The sequence below is a fragment of the Labrus bergylta genome, chromosome 1 (assembly GCF_963930695.1).
Source record: "Labrus bergylta chromosome 1, fLabBer1.1, whole genome shotgun sequence".
NCBI classification, from domain to species: domain Eukaryota; kingdom Metazoa; phylum Chordata; class Actinopteri; order Labriformes; family Labridae; genus Labrus; species Labrus bergylta.
Window position 1 is genome coordinate 5,078,853 of NC_089195.1, and position 15,687 is coordinate 5,094,539.

Genomic DNA, 15,687 nt, shown 5'->3' on the forward strand with positions numbered 1-15,687 from the left:
TGTGTCCACTTCCTCCACGTACACATGATCAATAGTGATAGTCTCTGGCTGTGTGACTGTAACATCTGACACTACTGATGTTTGCTACGTTTGTTTGTATTGCTGGCTTTTCTGTGTTGTGTTGGCCGCAGACAATCGGTGGCACGGACACTTTGAAGGCTTTTTGGATGGAAAGAGAAAATCATATTTTTTTATTGCATCATTGCATTGTAGATTTATTCCATTGTTCATTTTTGATTGAACATTTTGTGTGATCAGTGAGGTGGCTAAAAGGAGACTAGAATAGAAAAAGGAAGGGTTGTAGTCAAAGAAGCAGAATGTTTTTCTTGTTTTTTGTCGTCCTGTTGTGTTTGGTATAGCTGTGTTGTTGTATATGTTGTGGTTTATTTGGTTGTCATTTCTATAATCTCTAACTGATGTTTGGTTGTGTTGTGGTAATTTGTTGGGTTGTCTGTATTACTTCCTACTTTTTTCAAATCAATTCAGATATTCTCTTGTTCAGCATCACTTTGTTTTACATGTAGTTTTTTGAGCTCATGAGGCCCCCATAATGAACTCCTGATCACATAATAAGGATATAAAATAATTCTATTTTTACAGGCTGAGCTGTCCTCCCTAAAATAACAATTTCTTTCTCTTTCTTTCTATTTCCATAAACAGTATGAAAGTGTTTTTTTTTTCAAAATGTAAACAGACAAAATATAAATAATGAATACAAACGTTAGCATTAACTTGCAAGACATAACATATCAATAATGAAATAAACTATGGTTAAAAAAAAAGTTTTTCTAATCATTTGGCCATCAAACAGAAGAAGTCAATTCAGTCAAATACAATATAACAACCTTCAATAAATCACTGCTCATTGTCATTTAGGAGAATGACTGATTTCTCACTATACAGGACCACTAAGCTATATCACAAAAAAAAAAGATTCTAATGCATGCATTACTTCTCTCTCCATTGTCATTGTGTGTCCCCAGACTCGGCCATGTCCGCTGTCCTTTTACATTACCCCCAGAGGAATTGTTCAAACAACTCCCAATTCCTTTCTACTTTTAACACAATGCTCACAATACAGTACAAAGACAGGAGAAAATGGAGAGCTGAACTTGGAATTCAATTACTCACGTCCTTCAGAGATGCTGGTTTCCAGGTGGATTAAGCCCGGCTCTTTGTCCAAACCCATTTTGGACCTGAAAGTCAGACAAATGTGTTTCAGGAACATTCACTATTCGTCTTTTTGCCTTTTGACCGGCTGCTCTCACCGACCTAGCTAATGACTGACCTGAAAGATGTAAACTGCAAAAGTCCGACACATTTATAATTACAGAGAAGTTATGTGCTTTGACAGCTGTGGTAAACATCAGCGGGGACAACGGTCACAGGAATTACTGTCTTTTCTTCTCCATTGTGGAAGGTATGCTTAAAAGTGCTCAGAAAAAGGAGCTAAGGTTTACTGAGCGATCTTAATGTTAAGAGCCCCTGAATGTCCTTCCCCCCCCAGACTGATGGAGGAAGATGTTTCCTGACATCATTAGCAGAGGAAAAGCCATTGATTTCTCTCTGCCACAGTTTGGGATGTCCACAGATGGAATAGCATATAATCATTACAGCATTAAATATGTATTAAAAAGACTGGGGGATCAGAGGAGAGGCAAAGGCAGCGCACACATTGAGTGGGAGAGAACAGGGAGGTGGAGAGACATGAGGGAGAGAAAGAGAAGGGGGGGATGGTGTCGACAGGTAGCACACACATGAATGGAGAAAGAAATAAAGAGGGTTTGTGTAAGGGGAATGAGAAGCAGACAGAGTGAGACAGTCAGAGACCACCAAAGCTTCTCATCATTATACGTATTGGTAGTATTGGTGATTTCCCAGATGAAACACAGCTGTGAATAGGATGGCCTACTTAATCCGCGCCACATTTCCATTTCCTCTGAATAATCCATTCAGGTATAAGAACAGTGTGAGACAGGCAAAGAATAGCTCTTTGAGTTAGAGAAGCTTTATGGTTTGTTTAAACTTTTCCCCCGCTCATTGATGGGAAGTAAAACTCAAGTCGTGTCTTTGTGGATGACACTGGCTTGGTCTCTGGACAGACTTAAAGGCTTTCTATGTGATTTTTTACACTTAAATGTAACATAAATCAAGTATCTCCTCTGAAAATAACTCTGTGAGTCATGACTGTCTACAATGGGTGTAACACCCGAGTCCCACTGTCTGTGATGTTTTCAGAGTTTTCAGAGTCCTATCATCACCGAGTTTACATCGCCGGGACTGCCGGCTGACTCCTCCCCTTATGTATAAAAGTTGTTTAATTGAGGGACTAGAGAAAAGAAGAATAACATACTGTACTCACTGCTTAACTGTGTTTCTAGATCACGCTCATTTCAGGTAAATTTACATGCAGTGTGAAGATACGAGCAGAATAAAGATCGCTAGCATTAGCATGCTAACACAACAATGCAGCGCAAGTTGTTTTGGTTTCATGCTGGTGATCAAGGGCGACATCTGCTGGATCAAAAAATCGCATATAAAGCCTTTAATGTCAGAACAGGTGTTAAAAATTGGACTCCTGAGATGGTGCTTGCCAAAATTTCAGCATACATCGAGCTCCAGATGTTTTTGTAGAGATTTGTAATGTCATATGCAAAACATTTCATGGCTGCACTCTGACTAAGCTCGCAAAGTGATTATAGCTGAACATGTTGGAATTGAGTGCGCTGCATGTAAAAGTTTGTGCCTTTACACAAATGGACCTGTGCTGTGTGAGCGAGCACTTCTCAGCTTGGCCCCGAATGAGCTTACAAATCTTCATCTCCTTTACATGTTTGGTGGACACATGCACAGCAGACATAAGCTCCATCTGCAGCCTCATTACAGGACATCCGCCACACCTACCACACAGTGTGTGCGTCCCAAAAATAGAACTCTGACAGCTTCTGCAGCATCAGCCCTCCAGGCTCCCTTCACTCCTGGCTGCCCCGCTTGTTACTACCCTGACAGTTCTGCCGCAGTTTGTTGGGGTGAGAGCTTTTTTTGTTAAATGTTAGTTACTGAATCGAGGCCAGACATGTATAGATCCCGCTGAGTTGGACGGCACTTTAGTGGTAGCAGTGAGACCATTTAGCAAAGAATAACATAGGAATGCCGGAACAATAATATTAAATTCAACAGTTAAAAGGTTTGGGGAATTTTTATTTGAAAGAATTGAAACAACTCTGCAACAGCTCCAGATGGACACATCATTTCACAGTTTAGCATTAAAAGCCTTGCTGAGGGGAACCATTCGACTATTTAAGTCTTCATATATGAGTAGTGTAGGTCATATTTAAGGATAGCCAAACTAACGATTCACTAAAGAAGTAGTTTGAAGGCTTTCTCCAAAGTGGAACTGGTTACATAATGTGATTTTCCACCAGGCTAAGATCAGGCATGTCATACACATGAATAATGGAAGTCAACGGAAAAACTCCAGCTCCTCACTTTTTTGGAAAGGCGGAAAGGCAACGACCTGAACTGATCAGGACGAATGGCTTGAAGGTCAAGCTAAGTTAACATGTTCCAAAACAACAAACTACCATGTACACTCTAACCTTACCTGACCTTTCTGCCGATGCCCTTCAGTTTGACTCGCATGTGTGTGGATGTAGGTTTTGCAGGAGGTTGTTGATTAAGAGTTGCACACTGACGGCAACAAATACTAAAACTGATGGAAAATGGATAGCCATGTCCGGGGAGCAGGTCAAAGGTGCAGAGGAAATAAGGATGAACAAGTCATTGCAGAAATGCAGTCAATGAGGGAAATAAAATGCCCTCTGTTCATCACTTATCAGAGTGTCAAACAGCTCTTACAATTCACTTTGCTGCTGTATATGAACACCAGACTGTATAGAACATGCAAACTGTTTTTCTGAAATAAGAGAAGAGATATCTATTACTGTGGAATGAAAATCAATGTGAGTGTAAATGCAGCCAGTGAAAGTCATCTTGTGATTCAGATTTTGTCAAAAATATAAAATACATGTGTTCAAGACTTGTATAACTGGCTGGCTGGAATTGGATTAGGCAAGCTAACACTGTTTATAAATGTACATTTGCTGGATGAGAGACATGACTTTACAATCACTGTGTGGAGAAAATGTTTCACAGTGGGTCAGTGGGTACATTAAGCTGATGTTCGGGCTGGAGATAGTGTCTAAGTTAGTATGGGTGTTAAGATGCTCCTAAAAGATTAGATTTTTCAAAGACAAAGCGCTAAAGCACAGAAGAGAATTTGGATAGTTGTCTATTTCTCATAGGTCAAGATCGTAGTTTTTAATGTCATATGATCTACTTGTTCCATATCCATATTTTTGTACTTACCAGTAGAAGCGATTGGGCGCCACTCTTTCATGCACCAGTTGCCACCTCCTCCCAAACTCCACTGAACTGTAGAGCTGAAGCAAGAAAACCCAAGCATCAGTGATTATTTAGTCACAACCAACTTAACACTAAATCTACTTTATCATTTTGTACCACACAAGCTTGTTGTCACTTATTGAATGTTTTACTTTGCATGCAAAATGATGTGAGATCACAGAGGATTTTCTCTGGATTTGTTTTCATACATTTATTTACTTAGTATCTCAATTAAGCCGCAGTGGAAAAGAATGGGAAAACAACTTCCCCACAAGCATACTCATACAGAAAAAATATACTGTTCATACAGGTTCATTATTTAAATCCACTGAATGAGATTACAATTTTTACAAGATTCAAAAACTGCAGGTGAATACCATGGACTACAGACATTTAGAGATTCAAGCATTTTCTGCCATCCACAGCATCATCCATTACTACAGAAAGTGATTTTTTTCACACACATATGCACACATACATACACATACAATAACAAACACATGTACATTCCTTTAATGTCAATAATGGACTGTGAGGCTATACCCAATTTTGGCCTTTGTTTCTGCTCAGAAATAGAACATTTCATGTCCAGGCCCTTTAAATGCAAACATCTTTTTTTTATTGCCAAGAGTGAACTACAATACTTAAGGATTGTCAACCATACAAAGAGGGGACCTTTAAATACTTCATTGGAACTTTCTGTACCCTATTATTTATCTAAGTTTGTGGGAGTGTTTTTGACCCTAAATATGTTCAATGTTTCTTTCAAACAAACTGAAAATTTCACTTTAATGTCACCCATATATAATTTCCTGAAACAAAAATTCAAAAATTAAACAATGAGTGTGCAACAACTCCAAGGTCCACTGCTTGATACGTGCTACCCAAGTGTGCACACACACATTACAAATTGAACCATCAGGAAAGATGTGCAGGAGCTTGCTTTTGCAACGGAAGAGGAATAGCAAGCTTCTGTAACAAGCCTGGAATGGGTTTGGGGGGATGTGGAGAGGAGCCTGAGCATAGTAGGTGGTCTCAGCACAGCTATTGTTCTCTTGTCAGTAAATCACTGGATTGCTTAGATTTTATAACACTACAGAGGATGGATGGAGAATGAATGGGAACTCTCTGTGTAATAGAAAGGCCGGTAGAAAAAGAACCATAAAGGGTTTGTGTGTGATGTGTGAAAAACAATGTAACCACACTAATCAATTAAGTCCATTTTTAAATGGGTTTTGCTATTAAAATTTCTACTTCTTTAAATAAAATACTTTCTCACTGGAGTTTTAGTCATCCAGTAAATTTTGATCTCATCGCATTAAATAGTTCTCGTAAAGTCAAGCCAAATGTCTTTGTCATAAAAAGATGTGACAGCAGTTTGTTTGAAGTTGAATCAATCTTATCTGATTATTAATGTTAACTTATACAGTATAACTACATGTTTTATGTCGACACAAGTCGACCTGACTTGTGTGTAATCATATGTGCAACAGGTTGCTTTGTCTGCGGTGTCCACTCGTGACATTATTTGCACTGACAGCTCCTCCTTGTCATAGAAACCAATGCTGTACAAGAATTTCAGGGCTCAGCATCCAGAGCTTTAAAACACCCCATGGGCATCAGCACTTTTCTTTTTGCTGCACTGACAGCGCTCTCAGTTTGAAAAAGTTCATTTCATGGAAAATGGCCACTCATGTCCATGTCACTTGCATTGACCAATCAAAATCAAGAAGGGGCGTGACTTCCCATACAACAACCATCCAAAATGTTGGACTATTATTGCCATGTTTTTCTAGGGTACTTTTTTCATGATCCAGAGCTGCTTTTAATGCAGTTTGATGGCATGGTTTGTTATATTGGATTTTTTAAAAAGCAGCTCAAATATTTATTAAAAGCGCACCAGAGACACATTTACCCTCCATTGTTTTGTTACGTTTTCTTTGAAAATTTCCTTCAATAAAATCTCACTTCAAAGGTAAGCGGTAGTGTCATGAGAAAACTTTGGTAACCTAGCAACAGTGAGTGAAGGTGAGCAGCACTCTGAGATTTCGGTTTTGAGATCACAGCCCAAAAACATGGATAACAAAATGTGGTTACATAGGATGATCACAAATTAGAACAAAGCAAACTTTAGTATGTAAAAAAAACACTCTCAACTCTCTTTTAACTAAGTGCCGGCAAATTGTTACTTAGAAGACATTCTGTCCCCTCATGCCACAGATGGACTGTTTCTATCGTGAGTTTACTTTCTGCTTTAGCCGACAACACAAGTGCAAATGTAATGAGATCATCCCAGCTCAGTAAATTATGATTTATTCTACAGTTGAAATGGTCATGGGTGTATAGCTTTCTGGTTTGCACTTTATGAGCCTGCAGTGGCGTAACTGTCTTTACAGGTTTGAGCGTTTTACAGAAGACTTGTGCCTAGCTAGTAAAAATGTAAATGAGTATTCAAAACAATGAAGGCATTCAAATATAATGTCACTGCAGCAGTAATTTAAAAGTTTCTGATATGACATAAATTGTCTTATCTTTCACTTCACTTCTTTTGTAAGCTTTTTTTTTTTTTGCAGGTTCTAAAAAATAGTCTAAGCCCACAGTTTAAAAAAGATAGATAATAAGAGAGACACATACATAAGAGAGATACATTTCATTCACTTAAGGTTCAATGCAAGACCTTAACTCCCCCCCCCCCCAGAAAAGATGCTCAGTACATCAACTACCTCACTGACATACTCACTGAATCATTTGTCTCCAAACACACCTGCGTTCGGTTACAAAGCACAACGACAAATCCGTTTACCCAGTAGCTTACAGCTGCATTTTAATGAGGCCTAAAACTTATTGCAGAGTGTTAAGGCTGGACTTTTTCTATTTAAGGCATGAGCAACCATGCAGAATGTGTAAACAATCGTTTATTAGCGGATAACAAAACTGCGACTCTGTTTGGTTCTATTAATTTCTTTTCTAATTGTGTTTATTTACTCTATCCCGGCGGCTGCCGTCTTGGACTGCATCTAAGCTCGCACGAGGAAACACTTTCTCTGTCATATCCCATGAGATGTGAGTAAAATCAATCATTCTCATTTCATTCCAGTACAATATAACTTATTATTTTATTTATTTTTTCAATTTTTAATGCATTATAAATAACAAATAAATATAATATAAATCAAAGATTAAGGTGCATTTTTTGCTCAAACACAAATAAGCTTAAGAATTTATTACGCCTTTTGAGAAACAGTAAAACCTTGAGGCAAGCCCTGACCTGGTGCTGAAGTTATGTGGAGTATATATCTTCCCCTTACTGTTCCCGCTTCACGGATTGCTCAGCAACGGGCATATGCACACTATATATTCACTGTGACTATTGCATATGATGTGTGTATATTGTTATGTCAAACTGGGAGAGACAAATGGCCTGGGTGGTGAGATTCCCATGACTTCCCAGTCTTGCTGTGCTAAGCAGATGCAAACTCAAGGGGTTGAGGCTGAGAGGGTGGCGGCTGATGGGGGGGGGGGGGGGGGGGGGGTATGTTGGGAAATCACTATGACTAATTATCCTCCCACAGCAAGTTAGTACGTAGCCGTGACAGTGAAGAGGCAGAGAGCAGGAGACAAGGGAGGTGAGGGGGATGAAGGAATCGACACAGCCTCTACAACCTCCAAAGGTCTCTCAATCAACAAATGTGGCAGCGCTGCCAAAAGTAGGTGAAGGAATTGAAAGAGAAGCACTTTTTGAGAAGAGGCGATATGAGCGAGTTAGGGCATGGGTTAGAGAGTGGGTGAGTAAGTTGGCACTGGACATAAAAAGCATTAACACAGCATCACAAATAATCTATAAACAGCATTTTCACTTACACTTCAACAGAAGTAATCCTAAAAGAAATGTCTCACTGTTGTTAAATGTTCTTGGAAATCTCTACATTTTTAGACTCAACCCTGTATTGTAGGGCTGTGGCTCCTTGACTAGAGGTAGGGACTTTGCAAAGCTCTTTTGACACCAAAATGCAAAGCCAAATCTGCCTTGCGTTATTCTTGACTGGGTTGCAACATTTGTCAGATGGTCAAAAACTACAAGAATTAAACTTCAGTTGTAAAACAAAAGTCCATCAGTCTCCATTGTATTACACAAGTGGGAATGCTTAAATCTGGGTTGCTACATCATGATGAACCCAATAGTGTAAAAAAAAAGGTCAAATAATGCAGAAATGACTACATAATAATGGAGATTCATAAAAAGATTCTAAATACATGATTCATTTCAGCAATTTGAGCCAAGCAACATCTTTTACAATGCTTGTTTTCTGAATGGAGTTCTGATTGACCGTCTCTGATGCACTTGAGGAGAAACTGAACCATGATAGGCTGTTTCAGCCCAATTCCTAGCTTGAGGGAAAAAAATCAAAACCCCCTCAAATATTAAACAAATTTGCAAGATTCATGGATAAAAGTAAACCTTTGAATATAAGCTCAAATGTACTCATGTTTTTTGTGATGCACCAAAAAATGAACTTTGCTTTTGGTCTGAGCACACTGTACTGGTTTACACCAGAGTTATGATTTAAAACCATGTCCATGCAGAGAAAATTTATGTTTGGTAACCCTTTAAATTAAGGTTATAATATTCCCTATTAACTGGTTTCTTATTAGCATGCTAATTAGTAGCATCCTGGCTGCTTATTAGTCATTATTAAGCGCTTACTTGTACCTTATTCTATATGACCATAATTTGCACTAGGGCTGCACAATATTGGGAAAAACTGACATTGCAATATTTTTGTTTCCTGCGATATAGGGCATAAGGGAATACTTTTGGTCAATGGCCTGTTAATTAGCATGTTGAAAATTAACTAATTAATGGTAAATGTGACCTTAATTTAAATTGTTACCGACTATTTTTTTCTGATCTAACAGGCAATTCACACCTGTATAATTACTCACATTAAGAAGGTAAACAGTTTTCGTCTATTTGGTCCCAACTGGTATAAGGGTTAAACCTTAAGTACCCGCAGGCTATGTTCTAGGTCCACCAATGTATGACATCTGTGTGGGTGGTTATGGTTGGCTGAAGGCTGTTATTGGTGATGAGAGTCAGTCAATCCTTGCCAGATCTTTGCATGTACTGTAGCCAGTGAAGAAGAACTGCCTGAAACACTGAAGTCAAGAGTTTGTAGTGTCCCTGACTTCCTTTCATACTGTTGGCAGGGATATTTGGGTTACTTCTGAGAGTGTTTGAAACTCCAAAGTGTTTTTAAGATGTTGTTTTTCGCAGCTATGAAGAAATGTTCTTCCTTTGCCTTAAACTCAAATCAACTAGCTTTGTCCAATGGGTCGAGTTTTGTCAAGAAAAAGAAACTTGATGTCTGGGTGTTTTTTTTAAGAGACTTGTGAGAAAATAGATGAATCAAGTCAGGAGGATAAAGTAGCCACAACTTGTTTTCACTGCTGTAAAAGAAAAGTAAATCTTCTAAACCGTCTGCACTGATCCAGTACTTTTTATCCAGGAGGGAAAAGTGCTATAAACTCTACCTGAATACATACTCATTCATAGACTTAGACTCAAAATATTGCCTTTAATGTGTTTTTCTCAAGCACACTCCAATATATGGACAGAAAAGGCTAGGGATAGAAATGCAATCTTTGCAGTAAGTTGACAACTTGTCCCAACTCCTGGACTAACTGCTGCCATTCTCTCTCTTTTCTTTAGATAAGCAGTTTTCAAAAAAACATAAAAGCACAAGCAGATAACCAGCATAGCTGACTTATTAAAAAAAGGAATCCTTTACACTGACTTTAACAAAAATGCTTTGGATTGGTGAGGTTAAACTTGTTGTACTCAATTTCCAAATCAATGTCAAGAGGCTCTGCATCAACTTGTTCAATGTCTCTTCTGGGTTCAATTCACCCAGAATTCAATCTGAAGTGGCTCATTTCCAAAGCAAATTTCAGTGAAAGATTATAAAAATAAAAACTGGAGGGCAATCTAAGACTTTTATTCTATAATTTTTATGAACCATTAAGAGTATCAGGCACTAACTATTCAAGGCTGTACGTTTTTTTTGTGTCTTACCTTTACATTCAAACCTAAAAGGGGTTTAGGGATAGAGGGATAGACTACTCACCAAAGTCTATCTTTCTGATGAACTCTGATGCATTTCATACGACACTTTGGCACATAGAAGCTCAAGGAATTTTAAAGCATCCATTCGTATGTGAATTAGACAAGGGCTGGGTTTTTGCAGGAACCTCATGATACAATATGAATGACAATACTGAGGTAACGATCAGTGGGCTTGTATACGCAGGTATACGGCATAGTATACCCACTTATTTCTCAGCCTGTTTGTTTTCCTATGGATGAGAACAGTCTGGTTTGAATCACTCCCATATTAGGACTCTGTGCAATAGGCCTATACTACAAAAGAAACATAGCACATAATATTTGGTTAACATAAGGCTTAGTCTCAGGAAGTTCAAGTGTTTCTTGTACACTTTGAAGGCCAGAGTAGGCCACTTTTACATGCTATACTCACAAACCGTGCATCAAGTAATGAAAACGTCTTTTTCTTCCTATTCTATCTTGATCCATTTATAAGTAATAAAATCAAATAAGCTGTTGTGATGCCGTCTAATGCTTTGAACCCACAAACCCCATCAGATTATCAGTTGACCATTATCATATAAGACAAGTTTGAAAGCTCAGACTCTTATTTACATTTATCCATCATTAAGTTGGGAGTCAAGGCTGAATTCCAAAACAGGAAAGTGAAGTGAAAAACGCCTGAAAACTCGACTTTAAAATGAATTAGTTAAGTGATTCTGTTTGGGGGGTTACAGGCATCTCTGACTCATTAACCAGCACATTGTAGGACTGTCTGTTGGGTGTGTGTGTGTGTGTGTGTGTGTATGCCCTTGGTAAAAGAAGAATGGTTTCATTATTCTAAGCTAAGCTAAAGCTATTCTGAGGCTAAGCTGCATGCTTAATGCAAACAGTTAATTTAAAAAGTGTATAAATTGGATTGCTTTCTTTTCTTTCTCGGGAGGGGGAAGGTGTTAGGCTGTGTTTTAAATTTTCCTGACTTTCCTGTAATGATAGAAAAAATACCTTTTGACTTGGCTGTAAATAGCTTTTTTTTTAAATTTCATGAAATGAATTTAGAAGATGCAATGCTTTCTGAACCCAAGCAGCGGCTAAACAACCTTGTAGAAAAATGGAGAGCTTCAAGATGAATACCCTGACCAGAGATATCATGACACCTTTCTGTGTATGAAGGCTCATAAAGTCAATGTATACAAACAGATTATCAAAGTCTAATTGAATGATTGAAAAGTCCACATTAGACTGGTCTACTTTGTGTCTTAAATATACTGTATTGAGTAGAAAGAAAATGTTTTTTTTCTTCAAGGTTGTTCATTATTACCTTGCCTAAATAGATATAAAAAAAAACGATATGACTTTTAACAGATTTAAAGCTTTAAGATTGAAAGGCACTGAAAGGATAATAAGAGATCAAATAAGAAATACAACCTTTATTATGTTTTTTTTTTTGATTTCCTGCCTCAGAATAAGAATTTTGTTACTCTGATTTTTTTTATTTATTATTATTATTATTATTTTTAAATTATGTATTATTTATTATTTTATTTATTATATCTTATTTTATTTTTTATTTTTTTAAATCAATTTTGTAGTATTTATCAATTTTTTTGTACATTCTTATTTTTTTTATTTTTTTATTTAAATTGTACTGTATTCAGTTAACAATGTAAATTTCCCCGTTGTGGGATAAATAAAGGATTATCTTAGCCTATCTTATCTCATCAAAACTTTGACTCAGAGTCAGGTCATTTTGACTTACAAAAATCTACATTATATCTCAGAATTGTTGACAATCAACCGAAAACTTTGAAATATCTCTAGCCTTTATCTGTCGAAAGAGAGACATCCTTTTGAGTGAATTTGGAGCTATACCTGAATTATACAACCCTTACTTCTCCACCTCCTTCCTGAACAAACCTTATGAACTCTGGCTGAGTGCTTTGAGCCAAACTCTTGTGTAACAGGATCTCACATGTCTGCTCTGAGGCAATGCATCCCCCCCGTTGTTCCTTATCTGACTTTACACTCAGCTTTTTTTCTTGATACCTCCGAACAGCTGAACAACTGAAGGGGATTGGCCGTTCTCTCACCTTTTGGTCGTGGCTGTAGGCCAGAATCCAGTCCTCTTGCTCAGGGTGGAACAGCAGACTGAGGATGTAGAAGTTGAGACGATACTTCTGGTAGGTCGCTCCTTCGTCGGAGCTGATCAGGAGGCTGCTTTCCACCTCTGGATCAGTGAGCAGCATGATCTGAAGGTGACGCAAGAGTGTGGGGTTAGGGATTTATTTTTAGACGTCAAGGGGGAACTTCACTTTCAACCATCACAGAGAAACACCTAAAACAAATGTTTTACTTTTTAACTTTTTATTTTGACAGGGACAAAGAACTTGAATTAACATCAGTATCATGAACAGGATGTTAGATGTAAGATGCCAGAGTTGAAAAGAATACAGACTTTCATCCAAAGTTCCATAATAATAATACCATCTTTACAAGTGACAATAAATAGATTCAAATAAACACATTTAGAGTAGAGGTAATAAAAAAAGTTAGAGCTTTCATTCCTTTTACAGCAGAAAAGCTGAGATCTTTCATATTCACAACCATGTGAAAATGAGCCAGCAAAAATGAGCCAGATGTGTTATAAATAAGAGTGATTCCTTATGCATACACAAATCCACTTTAAAAAAAAATGTAATGTTAGGAAATTAAATGAGTTGTTTAGTTACAAAATAATGCCCACGCTCGCACGGGGAGAGCATGCAAACTTCACACAGAGGCACTGTCACCACCGTGCATGTGTGGGTTCACTCAGGGTACTCTGGCTTCCTAACATGGTCCAAAGACATGCTTGTTAGGTTAATTGGTGACTTTAATATTGCCCATAGGTGTGAATGTGAGTGTGGCTGGTTGTCTGTCTCTATAATATGTCAGCCCTGTGATTGACAGGTGATCAGTCCAGGGTGTAACCCCGCCTCTTGCCCCAGTGGCAGCTGGGATCGGCTCCAGTGCCCAGCGACCCTGAACGGGAAAATCATGATGGATGGATGGACAAAATAATGAAAATATGTCTAGAGATAAAACATCTCTAAAAAGTCACATCCAGACTCTATAGAAAAGTTATTTTCAATATGGGAGAGGAAATATACGGAGCCCCTGAAAAGTAAGAAAAAATGAATTTTGTGCGCACAAGATATTTATGTACGTACTAAAAAGTAAGCTTTGCCTAAGCACCAGTTTTCTATAAGTTATAAAACTGTACTGTAACTTACTTTATTAACATGTACACATACAAATTTAAGTCTACTAATTATCACTGTATGACATTTCTAGGTTAAAGTAAAACATGATTTTTCGAGTCATCTCCATAAGGCTGAACTGAACAAGGCAAATTCATTCAAAATTAACTTTTGCAAACATCATAATTATAATCATCTTGTGCGCACAAGTTAATATCTTGTACACACAACATAATTATCTTGTGCACATAATTTCAATAGTTGGGGTTAAGTAATGGAATTATGCCAATATACATTTAAAAACCTGTAATTCACTTTTGGTTTTCAAAAAATGCTTCGTAAATGTGAACGATTCATCAGTTCTTATTTTTCTTTATTCATGGAAGCTTGGAGCTTCATTTCATAAGGATGTACGCTAGGCTTTTAGAAACAGTTTGCCTATATCTGTTCAGTCACTACTTAAAACATGACTGTTGACTTTGTTTGAACTCTCTACTGTACGTTTAGAATTAGTTCCATTGTGTTTGAGATGTACAACATGTTACCAGAGTCCAGCAAGTATAGCAGCAATGGATGAACCATAACAGGAGATTATTGTTACCATAATCCTGTTTGTAATGATCTAAAGTCAACACCAACATAGTTTGAGCACAACTTACAAAAATTACAAAACCTAAATGTTACATAGATTGTAGGGATATACATTATTTGAAGGTAATCCTAAGAAATAGTGAGACAATAATCAATGATACCAATACAGGAACTTTAGACCTAAAGCAGAAAACATAAAAGTATCCAAAACTTTCCTCAAAATAAAAAAATGATCCCAGAGTTAAAATACCCATAGGATGAAAGAAATATTGTGCTCATCTTTCTACATTTATTAATATTGCTCTGTTTATCAAGAAAAAAAAACTTCCAATATGTAATTATATTCATGAAATAATTTTAATATATTGTCTATATAAATATGACTGGAAAAAAATAAACATGTTGAAGAAACTGTTTTTATTGGATCATGTTCTACTTATAGAACATGTTAATGCTACTCCTGTTCAGAGGCTTTTCATTATACTGTCTATATATAAATATAATCTAGGAATATGACAAGGATTTGAAATTAGTGTGAAACTTTTTACTTCCCAGATTTTTCTTTGAATTCTTCAGAGAATATTCTGCAAAAAAAAAAAAAAAGAAAAGACAAATCCACGGAGAGAGACAAGAAAATCAAGATTTAGAGCAATATTGAAGATGTAACATGTGTCAGAACTTTGGCTGCAGATTAGTATGTTCTAAACTTGTCATCCATGGACAGGGTCTAAGTGATGAGGCGATATTTGAGACAATCATCTGTATCCTCTAACCCATAGGCTTAATGGGATAATCAGTATGATACATTCTGCGGCATGTGTGTGTTCTCCCTCCATGTGAATGGTGTGGCTGTATGCGTTTCATCATTCAGTTTTCTGCTGTTTGTCTTGCTCTTCATTCTCGCTGTCTATGCTCAGTCAGGCCTTGAAAGCACTAATTTCCCAGGAGCCCCTTTCTTTTCTTAGAGGTCCAACAATTTCTTTTTACCAGATTCTGGCAGCGTCCCCAGAAAAATCACAAACAATTCCCCGGATAATATCAGATGCAAATATTATTGAATCTGTGGACCTGAAGACTCACAAGCTTTCTCATCATTAGGAGTACAGTGGCGGGGGAGTGTGGAGAGTCACGCTTTTGCATGTATTGGTGTGAGCATGTAAATTTTTGTCTTTGAATGAGTCTGTGTGCTGAGGAGTCTGAAACCAACACCGGTAAATACTGCCCCCTGGTGTAGCCCTCATTACAGATAATGCCTACATTTACAGGTTAAGCTGCATGTGTGAACCAAAGACTGTATATAAATATGGGCGTAGGGTTGGCGACATCACCCATTGGTTTCTGAAGCAAACT

At 37.5% G+C, this 15,687-nt stretch overlaps 1 protein-coding gene across 6 annotated transcripts in view; it reads right to left on the reverse strand.

Annotated features, from left to right (window-relative positions):
• sorcs1 (sortilin-related VPS10 domain containing receptor 1) overlaps window positions 1-15,687 on the reverse strand; it is a 163,550-nt gene that overhangs the window by 40,407 nt on the left and 107,456 nt on the right. For all 6 annotated transcript variants that reach the window (XR_010664729.1, XR_010664731.1, XR_010664732.1 and 3 more), the window contains exons 4-6: window positions 12,598-12,756; window positions 4,369-4,442; window positions 1,132-1,196 (exon numbers count right to left, since the gene is read on the reverse strand). Coding sequence is in view for 3 of the 6 variants with exons in the window: in XM_020639084.3 (XP_020494740.2) it covers window positions 1,132-1,196; window positions 4,369-4,442; window positions 12,598-12,756 (298 nt within the window). In the remaining 3 variants the exon portion in view is untranslated. The remainder of the gene's footprint in view (window positions 1-1,131; window positions 1,197-4,368; window positions 4,443-12,597; window positions 12,757-15,687) is intronic.